General features: G+C 38.4%; 1 protein-coding gene across 1 annotated transcript; it reads right to left on the reverse strand.

Moving 5' to 3' along the window:
* Window positions 1-14270: 14270 nt before the first annotated feature.
* Window positions 14271-15158, reverse strand: LOC131625424 (alpha-galactosidase-like). Its single transcript, XM_058896285.1, has 4 exons — window positions 15101-15158; window positions 14972-15019; window positions 14437-14578; window positions 14271-14361 (listed from the first exon to the last, which is right to left on the reverse strand). Exons 1-4 carry the CDS (start codon window positions 15156-15158, stop codon window positions 14271-14273), a joined length of 339 nt encoding a protein of 112 aa, XP_058752268.1.
* Window positions 15159-16532: the final 1374 nt, after the last annotated feature.

Raw genomic sequence — 16532 nt, forward strand, 5'->3', positions numbered from 1 at the left:
GAGCTAACTGCAAGAAGAAGATGGAAGGTCTTGAACAAGAGAATCGTGAATTACGTGAAGAGGTTGTTACTTTGAGATCTGGTGTGGATCGTCTCACTGCTCTAGTTGAGACATTGATGGCTGCTCAAAATCAGAATCAGAATCAGAATCAAGTTCCTCCTCCCAATGCCCAAGCTCAGGGTCAGACCACTGTGATTTCTGAAATTGCTGCTACAACCATTCCTGCTATTCCTGTTGGTGCTACTCAGCAACGTATGCCTAATGGATACCCCTGGGGCATGCCTGAAGGTTATTTGTCTGTTCCTGAGATGACTCGTCCGTTGACTCCTATTATGGTCAACACCTCTCCTATTGTTCATACTGGTCCTTTTGTCCCAGAGCCCATTTATGATGCTGCTCCAAGTGAAATTCATGACAGAATGGATGGTTTCCAAGATCAGTTTGAAGAATTGCAGAAAGAGATGAAAGCCTTGCGTGGGAAAGAACTGTTTGGAAAGAATGTGCATGATCTTTGTCTTGTTCCCAATGTGAAAGTACCTGCTAAGTTCAAGCTGCCTGAATTTGAGAAGTACAAAGGAAATTTCTGTCCTCAGGCACACCTGGTGATGTATATAAGGAAGATGTCCACTCACACTGATGATCAACGTCTGTTGATTCACTATTTCCAAGACAGTTTGACTGGAGCTGCTTCTAAGTGGTATATGGGCCTTGATAGCACCCATATTCGCACTTTCAATGACTTGGCTGAAGCGTTTGTGAAACAATACAAGTATAATGTGGACATGGCTCCTGATAGGGATCAATTACGAGCTATGATGCAGGAAGAGAAAGAATCCTTCAAGGAATATGCTCAGAGATGGCGTGAGGTTGCCGCCCAAGTGATTCCTCCGATGGAAGAAAAAGAGATGACTAAGATTTTTCTAAAGACTCTTGGTCCGTTTTACTATGAAAAGATGATCGCAAGTGCTCTTGTAGACTTCACCGAAATGGTGGGTATGGGTGTCAGATTGGAAGAAGCTGTGCGAGAAGGTCGTTTGGTTCGAAATGACAATTCATCTGGTGGTGCGAAGAAGTATGGTTCTTCACTCCAGAAGAAGAAAGAATCAGATGCTAATGCTGTTTCTCATGGGAGGAATAGTCGATTCAGGAATAAATCTCAATCAGTAGCGTTAGTAACTCCTGTTGTGAATTCAGTGCCTGTAGCTCCTGTTAATCAACAACCAGCAAGGCGGAATCCGTATCCTCGGGTTAATGTTGACCCTATCCCTATGACGTACACTGAATTGTATCCTGCTCTAATTCATAAGAAGCTGGTTCAACCAAGGTCACCACCCCCTGTGCCAGAGAAACTCCCTTGGTGGTACAAGGCTGATGCCACTTGTGCTTTTCATCAGAATGCTCCTGGGCATGATTTGGAAAATTGTTGGCCCCTGAAGAATGAAGTCTAGAGATTGGTTCGTTCTGGTATGCTCTCTTTCCGTGATATTGGCCCAAATGTGCAGAACAATCCGTTGCCAACTCATGAAGCGTCTGCTGTGAATATGGTATTTCGTTGCCCTGGGAAGTATAAGATTTATCGTGTGGAACACATCAGAGGATCATTGGTAGAGATGCATGCCACTCTGTGTGAATACAGTCATTATGAGCATAATCATGCTGCTTGTAGGATTTGTTCAGTCAATTCTCGAGGGTGTTATATTGTGAGAAGAGATTTACAAGAGATGATAGATCAAAGGCTCATTGAGATTTTGAGGGATAGAGATGAAGATGATGTCAATATGATTGAACCATGCTTTGAAATCCCGGAATGTGTAGAGATTGGTTATTATGGCAAAGCTGTTGTGGAACCTCTTGTGATATGTTTGCCTGGATCTGTACCTTATAGTTCTGATAAAGCTATACCTTACAGATACAATGCCACCATGCTGGAAGCTGGAAAAGAAGTTGAGATTAAGCCTCTGTCTTCTGTTGAGAATATAGCAGATGTCAGTAGAGTGACTAGAAGCGGACAAGTTTTTACTCAGCCCCAAACAGTTGTGGATGTCCAGAAGAATCCTACTCAAGTACCTGTGAACAATAATGATGCGACAAAAGTGAATGCTGGGTCATCTTCAGGGAAGGAGATGGATGAGATTTTGAAGCTTATCAAGATGAGCGATTATAAGATTGTGGATCAGTTGCATCGCACTCCGTACAAGATCTCTATAATGGAGCTGCTGGCGAATTCTCCTACTCATAGGGATTCTTTGATGAAAATACTTGATCAAGCCTTTGTGGATCATGATGTGACGCTGGATCAGTTTAATGGGGTTGTGAGCAATATCACTGCATGTAGTAATTTGAGCTTCAGTGATGAAGATTTGCCTGAGGAAGGAAGAAATCATAATTTGGCTTTGCACATCTCTGTCAGTTGCAAAGAGGACTCAATGTCCAATGTGTTGATTGATACGGGATCATCTTTGAATGTCATGCCAAAATCCACTCTTGCTAAGCTGTCTTATGGTGGCACACCAATGAGATTTAGCAATGTGATCGTCAAGGCTTTTGATGGATCGAAGAAATCAGTGGTCGGAGAGGTTGATTTGCCTATTGGTATTGGACCATTTGTCTTCAAGATTACTTTTCAAGTGATGGATATTTTCCCTGCATACAATTGCTTGTTGGGACGCCCATGGATCCATGAGGCTGGGGCAGTCACTTCAACCCTTCACCAAAAGTTTAAATTTGTGAAAGATGGAAAGATGGTCGTTGTGAATGGAGAACAAGCTTTGCTGATCAGTCATCTCTCTTTGTTCCGTACCATAGAGGCTGATGAAGTGGTCATTGGAACTGCATTCCAAGCCCTGTCTGTCAATGATGAATTCAAAAAGGATGAAGCTTCCATTGCCTCCTTCAAAGATGCTCAACGGGTGGTTCAGAATGGACATTCAGGAGTCTGGGGACAAGTGGTGAGTCTACAAGAGAACAGGAATAGAGCTGGTCTGGGATTTTCTGCCTCAGACAAGTCTGTGATGAAGTCTGAATCTGCTTTTCGTCCTTATCAAGAGATATTTCATAGTGCTGGTTTTCTACATCCGACTCTTCCAGAGGTGGATGCTATTGTTGAAGATGAACCAGAGCCAGAAGTGCCAAGCTTTGTGACCCATGGAAAGATGATTAAGAACTGGATCACCATTGACATTCCTGAGTGTACTCATGTCTCAAAGTAATTTGCTTTTATGTTTTTCAAAATCCTTTCATTCTGCCCAAGATGAAAGTGAAGTTGTTGGGGCTGTTTTCTGTTTGTTTTAAACATTAAAATCATCAATAAAAGTCATTTTGTTTCTGCATATAAATGCTTTTTTATCTTTTTTGCTTTTTCTGGAAAGTGGTAACACAAAAAACCTTTAAAATGTTTTCATTTTCCATAATCTGCACGATTACATGTTTGCATATATCTTTCCTTTTCCTGAAATAATAATCATTTGTGCAGATTATTCAATAAAACCGTTGAAAGTAATGACCCTGCGCCCTCTCCTAACTTCGAGTGTCCTGTGTATGAGGCGGAAGAAGAGAGTGATGAATGTATTCCTGATGAGATTTCCCGACTACTTGAGCACGAGGAAGACACCATTCAGCCGTATAAAGAGCCGTTAGAAGTCATCAACTTGGGTTCTGAAGAGGATAAAAAGGAAGTCAAGATTGGGGCACTGCTCGGTCAAGATGTTAAGAAGAGGATGGTAGAGCTTCTAAAAGAGTATGTTGACATCTTTGCGTGGTCCTACCAAGATATGCCTGGGTTGGACACAAATATTGTGGAGCATCGTTTGCCGTTGAAACCAGAATGTCCTCCTGTCAAGCAAAAGTTAAGAAGGAGTCATCCTGATATGGCAGAAAAGATTAAGAATGAGGTCTTGAAACAGATAGATGCAGGTTTCCTTGTCACTTCTGTATATCCTCAGTGGATTGCCAATATTGTGCCTGTTCCAAAGAAAGACGAAAAAGTTTGCATGTGTGTGGATTATAGAGATTTGAACAAAGCCAGTCCGAAAGATGATTTTCCTCTACCTCACATTGATATGTTGGTAGATAGCACGACCAAGTTTGAGGTTTTCTCCTTTATGGATGGTTTTTCAGGATATAACCAGATTAAGATTGCACCTGAAGACATGGAAAAGACAACCTTTATCACACCCTGGGGGACATTCTGTTACAAAGTGATGCCTTTTGGGTTGAAGAATGCTGGTGCGACGTATCAAAGAGCCATGACTACTCTTTTCCATGATATGATGCACAAAGAAATTGAGGTTTATGTGGATGATATGATTGCTAAGTCCCAGTCAGAGGAAGGGCACATGGAAGATCTTTTAAAGTTGTTTCAGCGTTTGAGAAAGTATCGTCTCCGCTTAAATCCAAACAAATGCACTTTTGGTGTCCGTTCCGGAAAATTATTGGGTTTCATTGTCAGTCAGAGAGGAATTGAAGTAGATCCTGATAAAGTCAAAGCAATTCAGGAAATGCCAGCACCTAAGACTGAGAAACAAGTGAGAGGTTTCCTCAGACGTTTGAATTATATCTCCAGGTTCATTTCCAATATGACTACTACCTGTGAGCCAATCTTCAAGCTGTTAAAGAAAAATCAGGGATGTGTGTGGAATGAAGATTGTCAAAAAGCTTTTGACAACATCAAAGAATATTTGCTTGAACCTCCCATTTTGCTCCCTCCAGTTGAGGGAAGACCTCTGATTATGTATCTCACAGTGCTGGAAAACTCAATGGGATGTGTGTTGGGTCAGCATGACGAGTCTGGTCGAAAAGAGTATGCAATATACTACCTTAGCAAAAAGTTTACCGAGTGCGAAACAAGATACTCGCTGCTTGAGAAAACTTGCTGTGCTTTGGTGTGGGCTGCTCGCCGACTGAGACAGTATATGTTGAACCACACCACCCTATTGATTTCCAAAATGGATCCAATTAAGTATGTATTTGAGAAACCTGCATTAACTGGAAGGATTGCTCGCTGGCAAATGTTATTATCAGAATATGATATTGAATATCGAGCTCAGAAAGCTGTGAAAGGAAGTGTGTTGGCAGAGTACCTCGCTCACCAACCAATTGATGATCATCAATCTATCAGAATGGACTTCCCAGATGAAGATATAATGTATTTGAGATCTCAAGATTGGGATGAACCATTGCCAGAAGAAGGGCCGAATCCTGAATCCAAATGGGGTTTAATTTTTGATGGAGCTTCTAATATTCATGGCCATGGAATTGGCGCCATTATCATCACTCCACATGGATCACATGTTCCTTTCACTGCAAGGATATGTTTTGACTGTACAAACAATATTGCTGAGTATGAAGCTTGCATCATGGGACTTGAAGAGGCCATTAATCTGAGAATTAAGATTCTTGATGTTTATGGAGATTCCGCACTTGTGATTAATCAGATTAAAGGAGAATGGGAAACTCGTCATCCTGGTTTAATTCCTTACAAAGATTACGCCAGAAGGTTATTGACATTCTTCAACAAAGTTGAATTCCACCACATCCCTCGAGATGAGAATCAGATGGCCGATGCTTTAGCCACATTGTCTTCCATGTACAAAGTGAATTTCCATAATGAGGAACCTCAGATTACAATCAGGCGTCTTGATAGACCTGCTCATGTATTTGCAGTCGAGGAATCAACAGATGAAAAGCCTTGGTATTTTGATATTAAGCACTTCCTTCAGACTCAAGAGTGCCCACTTGGGGCATCAAATAAGGATAAGAAAACTTTGAGGAGATTGGCTGGTAGTTTCTTCATCAATGCTGATGTTTTGTACAAAAGAAATTATGACATGGTTTTGCTCAGATGCGTGGATAGACACGAAGCAGACATGCTGATGCATGAAATTCATGAAGGTTCTTTTGGTACCCATGCCAATGGACATTCGATGGCTAAAAAGATGCTTAGAGCAGGTTACTATTGGCTGACAATGGAATTTGATTGCTACAAGTTTGTCAAGAAGTGTCACAAGTGTCAAGTGTATGCTGACAAGATTCATGTGCCTCCGACACTTCTCAATGTGATTTCTTCCCCATGGCCTTTCTCTATGTGGGGTATTGATATGATTGGCATGATTGAACCCAAGGCTTCGAATGGACATCGATTCATCCTGGTAGCAATCGATTACTTTACCAAGTGGGTAGAGGCTGCTTCATATGCTAATGTAACAAAGCAAGTTGTGGTCAGATTTATCAAGAACAACATCATCTGCCGATATGGTGTACCGAGCAAGATCATCACTGATAATGGCTCGAATATGAATAATAGCATGATGAGAGAACTGTGTGAAAGCTTCAAGATTGAACACCGCAACTCTTCGCCTTATAGGCCAAAGATGAATGGAGCTGTTGAAGCAGCAAATAAGAACATTAAGAAGATTGTGCAAAAGATGGTTGTTACGTACAAGGACTGGCATGAGATGCTCCCATTTGCTTTGCATGGGTACCGTACATCTGTTCGTACTTCAACCGGGGCAACCCCCTTTTCTTCGGTTTATGGCATGGAAGCAGTGCTCCCTATTGAGGTTGAGATTCCATCATTGAGAATTTTAATGGAAACCAAGTTGTCTGAGGCTGAATGGTGTCAGAGCAGGTTTGATCAATTGAATTTGATAGAAGAAAAGAGAATGACGGCTTTATGCCATGGTCAGTTATACCAGAAAAGAATGAAGAAAGCATTTGATAAGAAGGTTCGACCTCGAGTATTCAGAGAAGGCGACCTCGTGCTCAAAAGGATCTTGTCTTTTACCTCCGATTCAAGGGGCAAGTGGACTCCTAATTTTGAAGGACCATATGTTGTTAAGAAAGCCTTCTCTGAATACTCGAGGTTGAACCCGAAAGGGCGGCTTAGGAAAAAAAGAGCGTCTCGGTGGATTGAAAACCCGAAAGGGCGGTCCAGGCAAAAATTAGAGACATAAAACAGAATAAAATACCCGGTGGACTGAAAACCCGAAAGGGCGGTCCAGGAAAAAGTTAGGGATTCATGGCAAGTAACTACATCAGACAAGACTTGATCATCAACAGTCATCTGTTTATCATGAAGAAGTTCAACACTTTTCAACGGAAGCCTTTGCTCAGGAGTTCCCAGTTGAGAGAGAGGATGGGGTCATTACATTTCAATGTACCTTTTCCACAAAATTACCACTTTCCAAACTTTGTAATAATCCATGGGGTCTTGCCTTTTGCAGGCTACCATTCTATTAAAAAGTTTGAGCCTTTACCTTTTATTTGGCAATCTTATTTCTTTCATATCTCTCAAAATGTCATTTATTGCTGATAGTAATTTTTGAAACAAAAAGAAAATTGATTTCAACAAAATCCTTTTGAAAATTATAAAAGAAGTTTTACTTTGATCCATGAGTGCATTACAAGGAATGGATATGTTGATATATTCATATGCAAAAGAAGAAGAACGTGTTCCACTCAATGCACCTTTGGCTTGGCACAAATGTGGTTTAGAACTCAACTACTATGTTCTCTCAGCTTCAATGTTCCCTAGTGTTGGGCAGCATATATTCTGAAGCCATCAAAAGATTGATAGCAGTTTCTGCTCTGGTGTTTAGCTTGGGACATGCTTGATTATGTCATCTTCATACACCATCTCTTTCTACCTCCAGTGGGACGTTGGTAGTTCACCTTCAGTGGAACGTTGGTGTATTTTGTTATCTTCATCGTCAGTGGTACGTCGATGTATTTCTTTTCATATCATCAGTGGTACGGTGGTATATATCTCTTCAATACCTTCAGTGGAACGTTGGTATGTGTTATCGTTAGTGGTACGACGATACGTCTCTTTCTACCTCCAGTGGGACGTTGGTAGTTCACCTTCAGTGGAATGTTGGTGTATTATGTTATCTTCATCGTCAGTGGTACGTCGATGTATTTCTTTTCATATCATCAGTGGTACGGTGGTATATATCTCTTCAATACCTTCAGTGGAACGTTTGTATGTGTTATCGTTAGTGGTACGGCGATACGTCTCTTTCTACCTTCAGTGGGACGATGGTAGTTCACCTTCAGTGGAACGTTGGTGTATTTTGTTATCTTCATCGTCAGTGGTACGTCGATGTATTTCTTTTCATATCATCAGTGGTACGATGGTATATATCTCTTCAATACCTTCAGTGGAATGTTGGTATGTGTTATCGTTAGTGGTACGGCGATACGTCTCTTTCTACCTTCAGTGGGACGTTGGTAGTTCACCTTCAGTGGAACGTTGGTGTATTTTGTTATCTTCATCGTCAGTGGTACGTCGATGTATTTCTTTTCATATCATCAGTGGTACGGTGGCATATATCTCTTCAATACCTTCGGTGGAACGTTGGTATGTGTTATCGTTAGTGGTACGGCGATACGTCTCTTTCTACCTTCAGTGGGACGTTGGTAGTTCACCTTCAGTGGAACGTTGGTGTATTTTGTTATCTTCATCGTCAGTGGTACGTCGATGTATTTCTTTTCATATCATCAGTGGTACGGTGGTATATATCTCTTCAATACCTTCAGTGGAACGTTGGTATGTGTTATCGTTAGTGGTACGGTGATACGTCTCTTTCTACCTTCAGTGGGACGTTGGTAGTTCACCTTCAGTGGAACGTTGGTGTATTTTGTTATCTTCATCGTCAGTGGTACGTCGATGTATTTCTTTTCATATCATCAGTGGTACGGTGGTATATCTCTTTAATACCTTCAGTGGAACGTTGGTGTGTGTTATCGTCAGTGGTACGGCGGTACATCTCTTTCATCGTCAGTGGTACGTCGATGATTCATCTCTTTTCATATCGTCAGTGGTACGTCGATGAATTATCTCTTTTCATATCATCAGTGGTACGGTGGTATATATCTCTTCATGCCTTCAGTGGAACGTTGGTGTATTTTGTTATCTTTATCGTTAGTGGTACGTCGATGAATTATCTCTTTTCATATCATCAGTGGTACGGTGGTACATCTCTTTAATACCTTCAGTGGGACGTTGGTATGCGTCATCGTCAGTGGTACATCGATGAATTATCTCTTTTCATATCATCAGTGGTACGGTGGTATATCTCTCTTCATACCTTCAGTGGGACGTTGGTATATGTTATCGTCAGTGGTACGGCGGTACATCTCTTCATATTATCAGTAGGTACGATGGTGTGATTTCTGTTAATGGAAGATTGGCATTCTGATTCAGGATGCGTACTTTCTCATCCCCAGTGAAAGAGGATGATCCCCTTTTCTCATCCCCAGTGAAAGAGGATGCTATAACCTCTCTGACGCGAAGTGTTTTCCCCAGAGAAGTTTCTTTCCCCACCAAAGTTCCGTCTCTCCAACAAAGTCTTGCCTTCCCCAGTGGAGTTTCTACTCGCGAGACGTTTGTTTTCCCCAGCGGAGTCATAACAAGACATTTGTTTTCCCCAGTGGAGTTCCTTTTACTCCCCGGTGTTGTCATGTTTCATCATCATCATAGGCATTCATTAACATTGCATTGCATCTTAGGATTAAAAATTGTGTTTTATATATTTAAGTCTCTTCGATCTTGTCAAAACGAAGATTCCCAATCATCGTATCTCCAAATCGAAGAAACTTAAATAGGGGCATCTGTCATACCCCAATTTTTGACCCTAAGATCCTATATCATTCATATCTCAATCACTAATCAAGAGCTTCACTTGGAAGTTTTGTTTATGGTGTTGCACTCACCTCATCAATGAGAGGGACCATCAAGCACCAATGATTGTTTATCTTGTATACATATTATACTAACCCAAATACCAAAAATATTGCTTTGTTTCTTTGTAGACTTTTGTTTTGTAGGTACCAGGCCAAGACATGCAATAAACAAGGCATTTTTCACATTTTTGACTGATGAAATCGATTTCCCTACTGGGTAAATCGATTTCCCTGCAGCAATCTTCAACAAAATCACATTCTGGACAGCATGAAATCGATTTCCCTCCTGGGTAAATCGATTTCCCTAGTGTATTTTGCGCCAATTTCTCTTCTGGAACAGAGTGAAATCGATTTCACTCCTGGGGAAATCGATTTCCTTAAGGCGAAATTCAAAAAAATATAAGGAGGGAAGCTTGACATCATTTTGGCACCTTTTTCTTTGATCATTTTACCAATTTTCCACCTCATCAAAATTAACCCCTTTCATTAAACCCACTTAAATCTCATTTTACCATTTCTTACCATTTAAATACCACTTTAATTACCAATTAAACACAAGCTAATTACCAAATGCAAAAAGACCAAATTACCACTACTCTTGCTCTCATCCTATAAATAGAGCCCACTACTCTCTCATTTCTCAAGCTTTGAGAGCCAAAAAACCCCTTGCAATTTCTCTCCTCATCCCTACCAAATTCACTAAAGCTCTTTGTTCTTTCATAAAGTTTGTGAGTCACATCTTGAACCTCACAAACTTTGAGCTAAGCCACCATCCATTTCACTCTTTTTTCTTCAATTGTTGAGAGATCAAGATTTGTGTTGGTGATTCTTGAAGTAGATCCAAGTTTTGTTCAAGATTTGGTAAATTTTCTCCATCCTTTTTGTATATCATGATGTAGATCCTTGTTGCTTGTGTGTGATGCATCTTTGATGCTATATTGGTGCTATTTGATGGTGATTTGATGGAAAATTCGTGCTCCAATTGATGTTTGATCATAAGGTGTTTGTATATTTGTTCAAGTCAAGTTTTATGCCTCTAAATGCTGTTTTTGCCGGATTTTACACTGAGGAAATCGATTTCCTTAAGGCTGAAATCGATTTCCTGCTGAACGTAACCTGTTTTTTTGAAAACTGCACTATGGAAATCGATTTCCCACTGCATGAAATCGATTTCCTGCTGGCAGAATGTGGTTTTTTTGCCTTTTTTATGCTTGTTTTGGTTTCCTACTTCCTCCACTTCATTAATATCATTGGATCTAGGATGTTGATAGGTTTGAAATGACCTAATCCATAATATTAGATGAATGATATTAATGATAGTGTGAGTTGATTATCTTTTTGTGAAGTTTATTCTTCTTCCTCCATTTCATTAATATCATTGGATCTAGGATGTTGATAGGTTTGAAAGAACCAAATCCATAATATTAGATGAATGATATTAATGATAGTGTGAGTTGATTATCTTTATGCATTTTATCTTCTTCTTCTCCTTTTTTTCTTTTGATCGATGAAAGTCTTAATACTTTGAGAATTCTTTTGGATTCTTAGTAAAGACTAGATCGTTACCTATTTTCTTTTCGTGCAGTATTGCTTTCGGAAGGCGATCTACATATCGTTCTTCTCGCATGCATTAGCACATAAAGTTTTGACCGGCCTCGTTGTAGGGTGATTTCTACATAAATCACTTGGCGATCTGCTTAACATAGCGCAATATTTCGTGTCCCGAATCAAAAAGATCAAATATGGAAGAGAATTGTATGCAGTTGATTTATGACTTATGGAAATTTGTCGTGTAGTCGCTATGATTTTATCAAGCTTCTGACAAGTTTCCATTGAATTTAAATCCGAGTACATCCTTCACTCACCATCGATCTTCATTACTAACTTTGATGACATACTTGACAAGTTTCAAGATGGTTATCTTTAACATCTAACAACTAACTTTAATTTCCGCACTTTTACTATACCGCTCTTTACATTTCTCGCTTTATCGCTTTATTTTATCATTTCATCATATTTACTTTCCGCCATTTTCTCTTTGTCCACTTGGACATATGTTTATGCTTCCGCAATTTTTCTTTTGTCCACTTGGACCATACTTTACTTTTATGCTAAAACACTAATAAACAACCAAAAATCTAAAAAATACATAAGGCTCTCTTTGGACTATTGGTTACTATCCCTAGCATTTTGGAAGATTCGGACTTATGGACTTAGTACCTCCGGACCCATTCTGTTATTACCCTGTGATTGTTCTGTCTGTCTGGCATTGTATTGTTGTCTGTTTATGTGTGCAGGTATTTCCTTGAAAGCCCTTGATGGTTAATTCCAAGGCATTGAGATAAGGATTTTACTCAAAAACAGCCGTTACTCTACCCGATTTTCGTCAGAATTCTTAATGTGCTAAATGCAAAGTGGTGCTAAGATAATAAGTTCATCTAGATCCCCAAGTGTTAATGTGTTGGTATCGATAAATCCAAAGGATGGGAAAACTACCTTGGCTCTTAATGTCAAGTGTTGGCTTCTTATTTGGTTAGACCGTTTCTTTCCTTAGCTTTTATTTTATGCACTAAGTTAGCCTCTTCATCTCCTCCCATTTTTAAAACTCCAAAATCTTCTCCCTTTTTCCCAAATATTCTTATGTTTGCAACCTTTTCAAAACCTTTTCTTTAAAAATATCTTTCGCCCTTAGTGGCTTTCCTTCAAAAGTCTAGACACCGTTAATTGTCGAAACGAGTGGTTATACCCCACGATTTTGAAATTGATTGATAATAACGAGATCTTTTCCGCGTGAGAGAGCTAGTGGCATACTCGTTGATTTTATCCGAGTTGGAGCCCTTCTTTCATTTGCGATGCAAAGAACTTGTTTGTTCTCATGCTCAAGATCAATGGCTGAGTATTTCTCTCCGACGACGATAAAGTGTTTATTCGTTTTAAAACTATTTTCCCAAAAGCGGAACTACATTAGCTCTGACTTCTCCATTGCACCAAGGAGGTATGTAGGCACAAGGCTTAACGTCTTGCCGAGCTTATTTTAAAAATAAAACAAACCCTTTTTTAGCACACACGACACAAATTTTCAAAAAGGTTCCCGTGGAGTACCACGGATATGAGGGGTGCTTTAAACCTTCCCCTCATATAATCAACACCCGTACCTGAGATCTCTTTCTTGTTTTTTAAACAAAACTTTGGGTTTTACGTTCTTTTCCCTTTTCCTTTGAAAAAATAAAGCACGGTGGCGATTTCAAAACGGAATATTGATTCGAGTCAATCCCATGGCTTCGATATCAGATTTTCCCCGCTACACATATGATCAAACCAAAAATAGCCCAAGTGTATAGAGAAACTAGTTGAAATCCAATACCACCTGATCTTTTGAACCACTAATGTTATATGCCCACATGAATGAAGGAGTAAAATGAATGATGAGCAAAACTATAAGCCATATGGAAATAAGAAAAGGGGGTAAAATTTAGGGTATGACACCGTCATAGCAAATATACCAAAGAACTTTTGAAGAAGTTTAACATATCAGATTGCAAGATAGAAGGCTCCAATGCACCTTACTTTTATCTTGGAGAAGGATGAGGTAAGCAATAAGGTAGAGAAAAAGGTATACATAGGTATGGTTGGTTCTCTCTTATACTTAACTGCTTCTAGGATTGACATTTTATTCATTGTGTGTTTATGTGCCCTCTTCCAATCAGATCCTAGATAGTCCCACTTAACAATTGTTAAGTAACAACTGTTAAGAGGATTTTTAGTTATTTGAAAGGTATTACTAACCTTGGCTTGTGTTATAGAAAACCAAATGAGCACAAGCTAGTTGGTTATTGTGAGGCTGATGATGCGGGAGATAGACGAGAAGGAAAAAATACTTCTGGAAGCTGTCAGTTTCTAGGTGATAATCTGATCTCATGGTCTAGCAAGAGACAATCAACAATTGCACTGTCAAGAGCTGGAGTTGAGTATATTTTCGCTACTAGATACAACACTCAGATCCTCTGGATGAAAATCCAGCTAGAAGAATTTCAGATATATGAGAGTAATGTTCCTACTCTCTATGAATCCCATTCTACATTCTAGATCTAAGCACATTAAGATTAAACATCATTTTATACGAGACTATGTTATAAGGGGAATTTAAAATTTAAAATTGATTGATACAGATCATCAATGGGTTGATATCTTCATAAAATCCCTTGTTAGAGATAGGTTTGTTGTGGTTATGATTGCCATCATGACAACCTTGACTTTATATTAAATAGATGACATTATTTTCATCTCTTAAAGAATATTCCAAATAAAGCAACAATAAAAGTATGGTCCTACAAATGTAAATCATGTTATTCTACATAGAAATTTATAAATCATAATAAATCTTTGTATTCAATCGAATGTAATGGTCATTAATTAATATAAACGGTTAAAAATTGGGTGGACTAGCTCAAGAAATGATGTGAATCTAAATTCTTATGAAGGTGAAAACATATATTCCTTTTGTTTCAATTTCAATTGACCATTTCACACATATTAAAAAAAATTATAAAAGTAAGAGAAAATTAATATTTTTATTATATTACTCCTAATCATGTTTTGTGGGACTGAAGGAGTATCTTACAAGCATTTGAATCTAACTCTGGATAGATTTCTCCTAACACCAATGATTGTGTTGAGTGCCACAAATATCATTACACATCATCAAAACCATAGAAATTCAAATTGATTTGCACTAAAAACAAAGCTTATATTACCTCCCATAAGTCCCTAGCATCAACTTTAGTTCCTAGGTCTAGGCTTATGTTTGTCCAGGATATAACCACAATTGCGTTTGATGAACTTCTATTCCCTAAGACCACTGCTACTTTGTTATTACTAGGAGGTTTTTTCCACACATATATCCTGGTTTGTGTTGAAATATGAAAACAATTTAGTATTACCTATGTCCCTAAATATAACGCCCGAAGACAAAATTACGCTACTTAAGAAAGTTGGTTAGAGTATTAAATTTATTGACTATTTGTACAATTTTACAAATTTACTCTTAAGAGAGAGAAATAATTGATTTTCATACATGTGTATATATTATTGATTGCAGAAAAATATGTGATATAATTAGGGGTGTGTTTGGAAAAAATTAATGCACTTTTAAAATTAAAAAGAGACTTATAAAAAGGGACAAGAAAAAAACTCAAGAGAGTCTTATAGTTAGGGACAAATGTAGTATAACATTATAAGTTCTAAGAAACTCACACTTGCGACTATAAAGGGAAAGAAGAAGATATAATTACTAAATAATTGTTGTTTTTCACTTTCTTTCCTTGAAATCCAACTCTATCTACTACAAGAAGCACAGTGATTTCAAAGCATTATTTATTGAAGAAATGAATGGATTTATCTTTCAAGAAATTCTACTTACCTTGGTTTAATGCAATAACATTAGTGTTTCTTATCAATTCATATATGGTATTATCCATTGCTAGAATATCACAACCAAGTAACAAAGGGGCCTATTTTAAACCAAAAAAAGAGTTAAACAAAAATCTCATAATAGTATCATCTCAACAATAGGTACATAAAAGTTGTTTCATGCATCTTAGATATATAATGGCTAGAAGTTGGTCTAGTTAATTTGTTTACATGTTATTTCTTTAGTCTATGTTTGTTGAATAATTCTTAGTATTATGGGAATAATTATTCTTTAGGAGTTGCTTTAGCTTTTCTTTTTTTAACTTCCATAGAGATCGTGGCTTGATGCGTGTTTCATTTTTGTATCGGCAATTTAAAGCCAAATATCATCTAAAATGAAATAATACATTTAACCTTTCCATCAATTAAGCGTGTTCTCTAAATTATTCTTAATATTTGGTATCAGAGTTCCGTAAGGGGCCTGATCGTGTGTGAGTGTGTAAACCGAGTGTGTGAGAAGTTTCTGCCACTCACTTGAGCTCCTTGATTCAACACCTATCTTGTAAAAGAAGCAAACAAACAACACATATCTTTTTGCTTTTTGAGGTTAGTGATATGAGATGGTGCATGAGGATCTCTTTATGCTTTGATGAATGAAATGAGGGTGATAAAACTCTTTTGAATCAATACAAATGGAGTGGGGTCTTAGGGTCAAAAATTGGGGTATGACAAATACCGATCAGAAGTACTTGTTATACTACATATTTTCTAGGACTAGGATGAATCTTCCTTTTTTTTCTTTTCAAGTATATGAGGGAGCTGGTTAGGGAGACCAGAGATGATGGTTTAAAAATTAGAAAGTGGACTCCCTTGGGAAGACTAATTTCTTATGTGCTTGTGGATAGTAAGCTTGTGGAAATGTTGCAGAGTCTGAACATGACTAAGGAAATAGTCACAAATGTTGGAAAGATCTTCAATGGAAGAAATCTAAAGAACATGTCTTTGATTTTTGAAGTTATTGACACTACAGATGTTCTGGATAGGTATGCAGTATCTTCTATAAGGATAACCATTGATAACTATATAATTTTTACCAAAGTTGATCCTCTAGAAATCCCGCAATCCTAAATTGATGATTGCATAGCCTCAATTATTGAACCTGTAGCTTTTTCTTACAATGATCTTGCAGATGTTCCACGTGAACCTACTCCCACAAGGAAAACGAAAACATCTAAGGCTATGTTTGGGAGTTTGGAGGGGAAGGGAGGGGAGGGCTTTAAAAAATAGGAAGAATTGGGTGAAAAGGATAAAAAGATTTTGGGTAGGAGGGTTTTGGAGGGTTTGAGTTTATTCATAACACCAAAAACCCCATAAAATGGGGGAACTCAAAAATTGTATTGTAGGAGGGTTTTGGAGGGTTTTGAAGGGCTTACATAAATTTT

This window comes from Vicia villosa, unplaced genomic scaffold (assembly GCF_029867415.1).
Source record: "Vicia villosa cultivar HV-30 ecotype Madison, WI unplaced genomic scaffold, Vvil1.0 ctg.000217F_1_1_2_unsc, whole genome shotgun sequence".
Classification (NCBI taxonomy): Eukaryota; Viridiplantae; Streptophyta; class Magnoliopsida; order Fabales; family Fabaceae; genus Vicia; species Vicia villosa.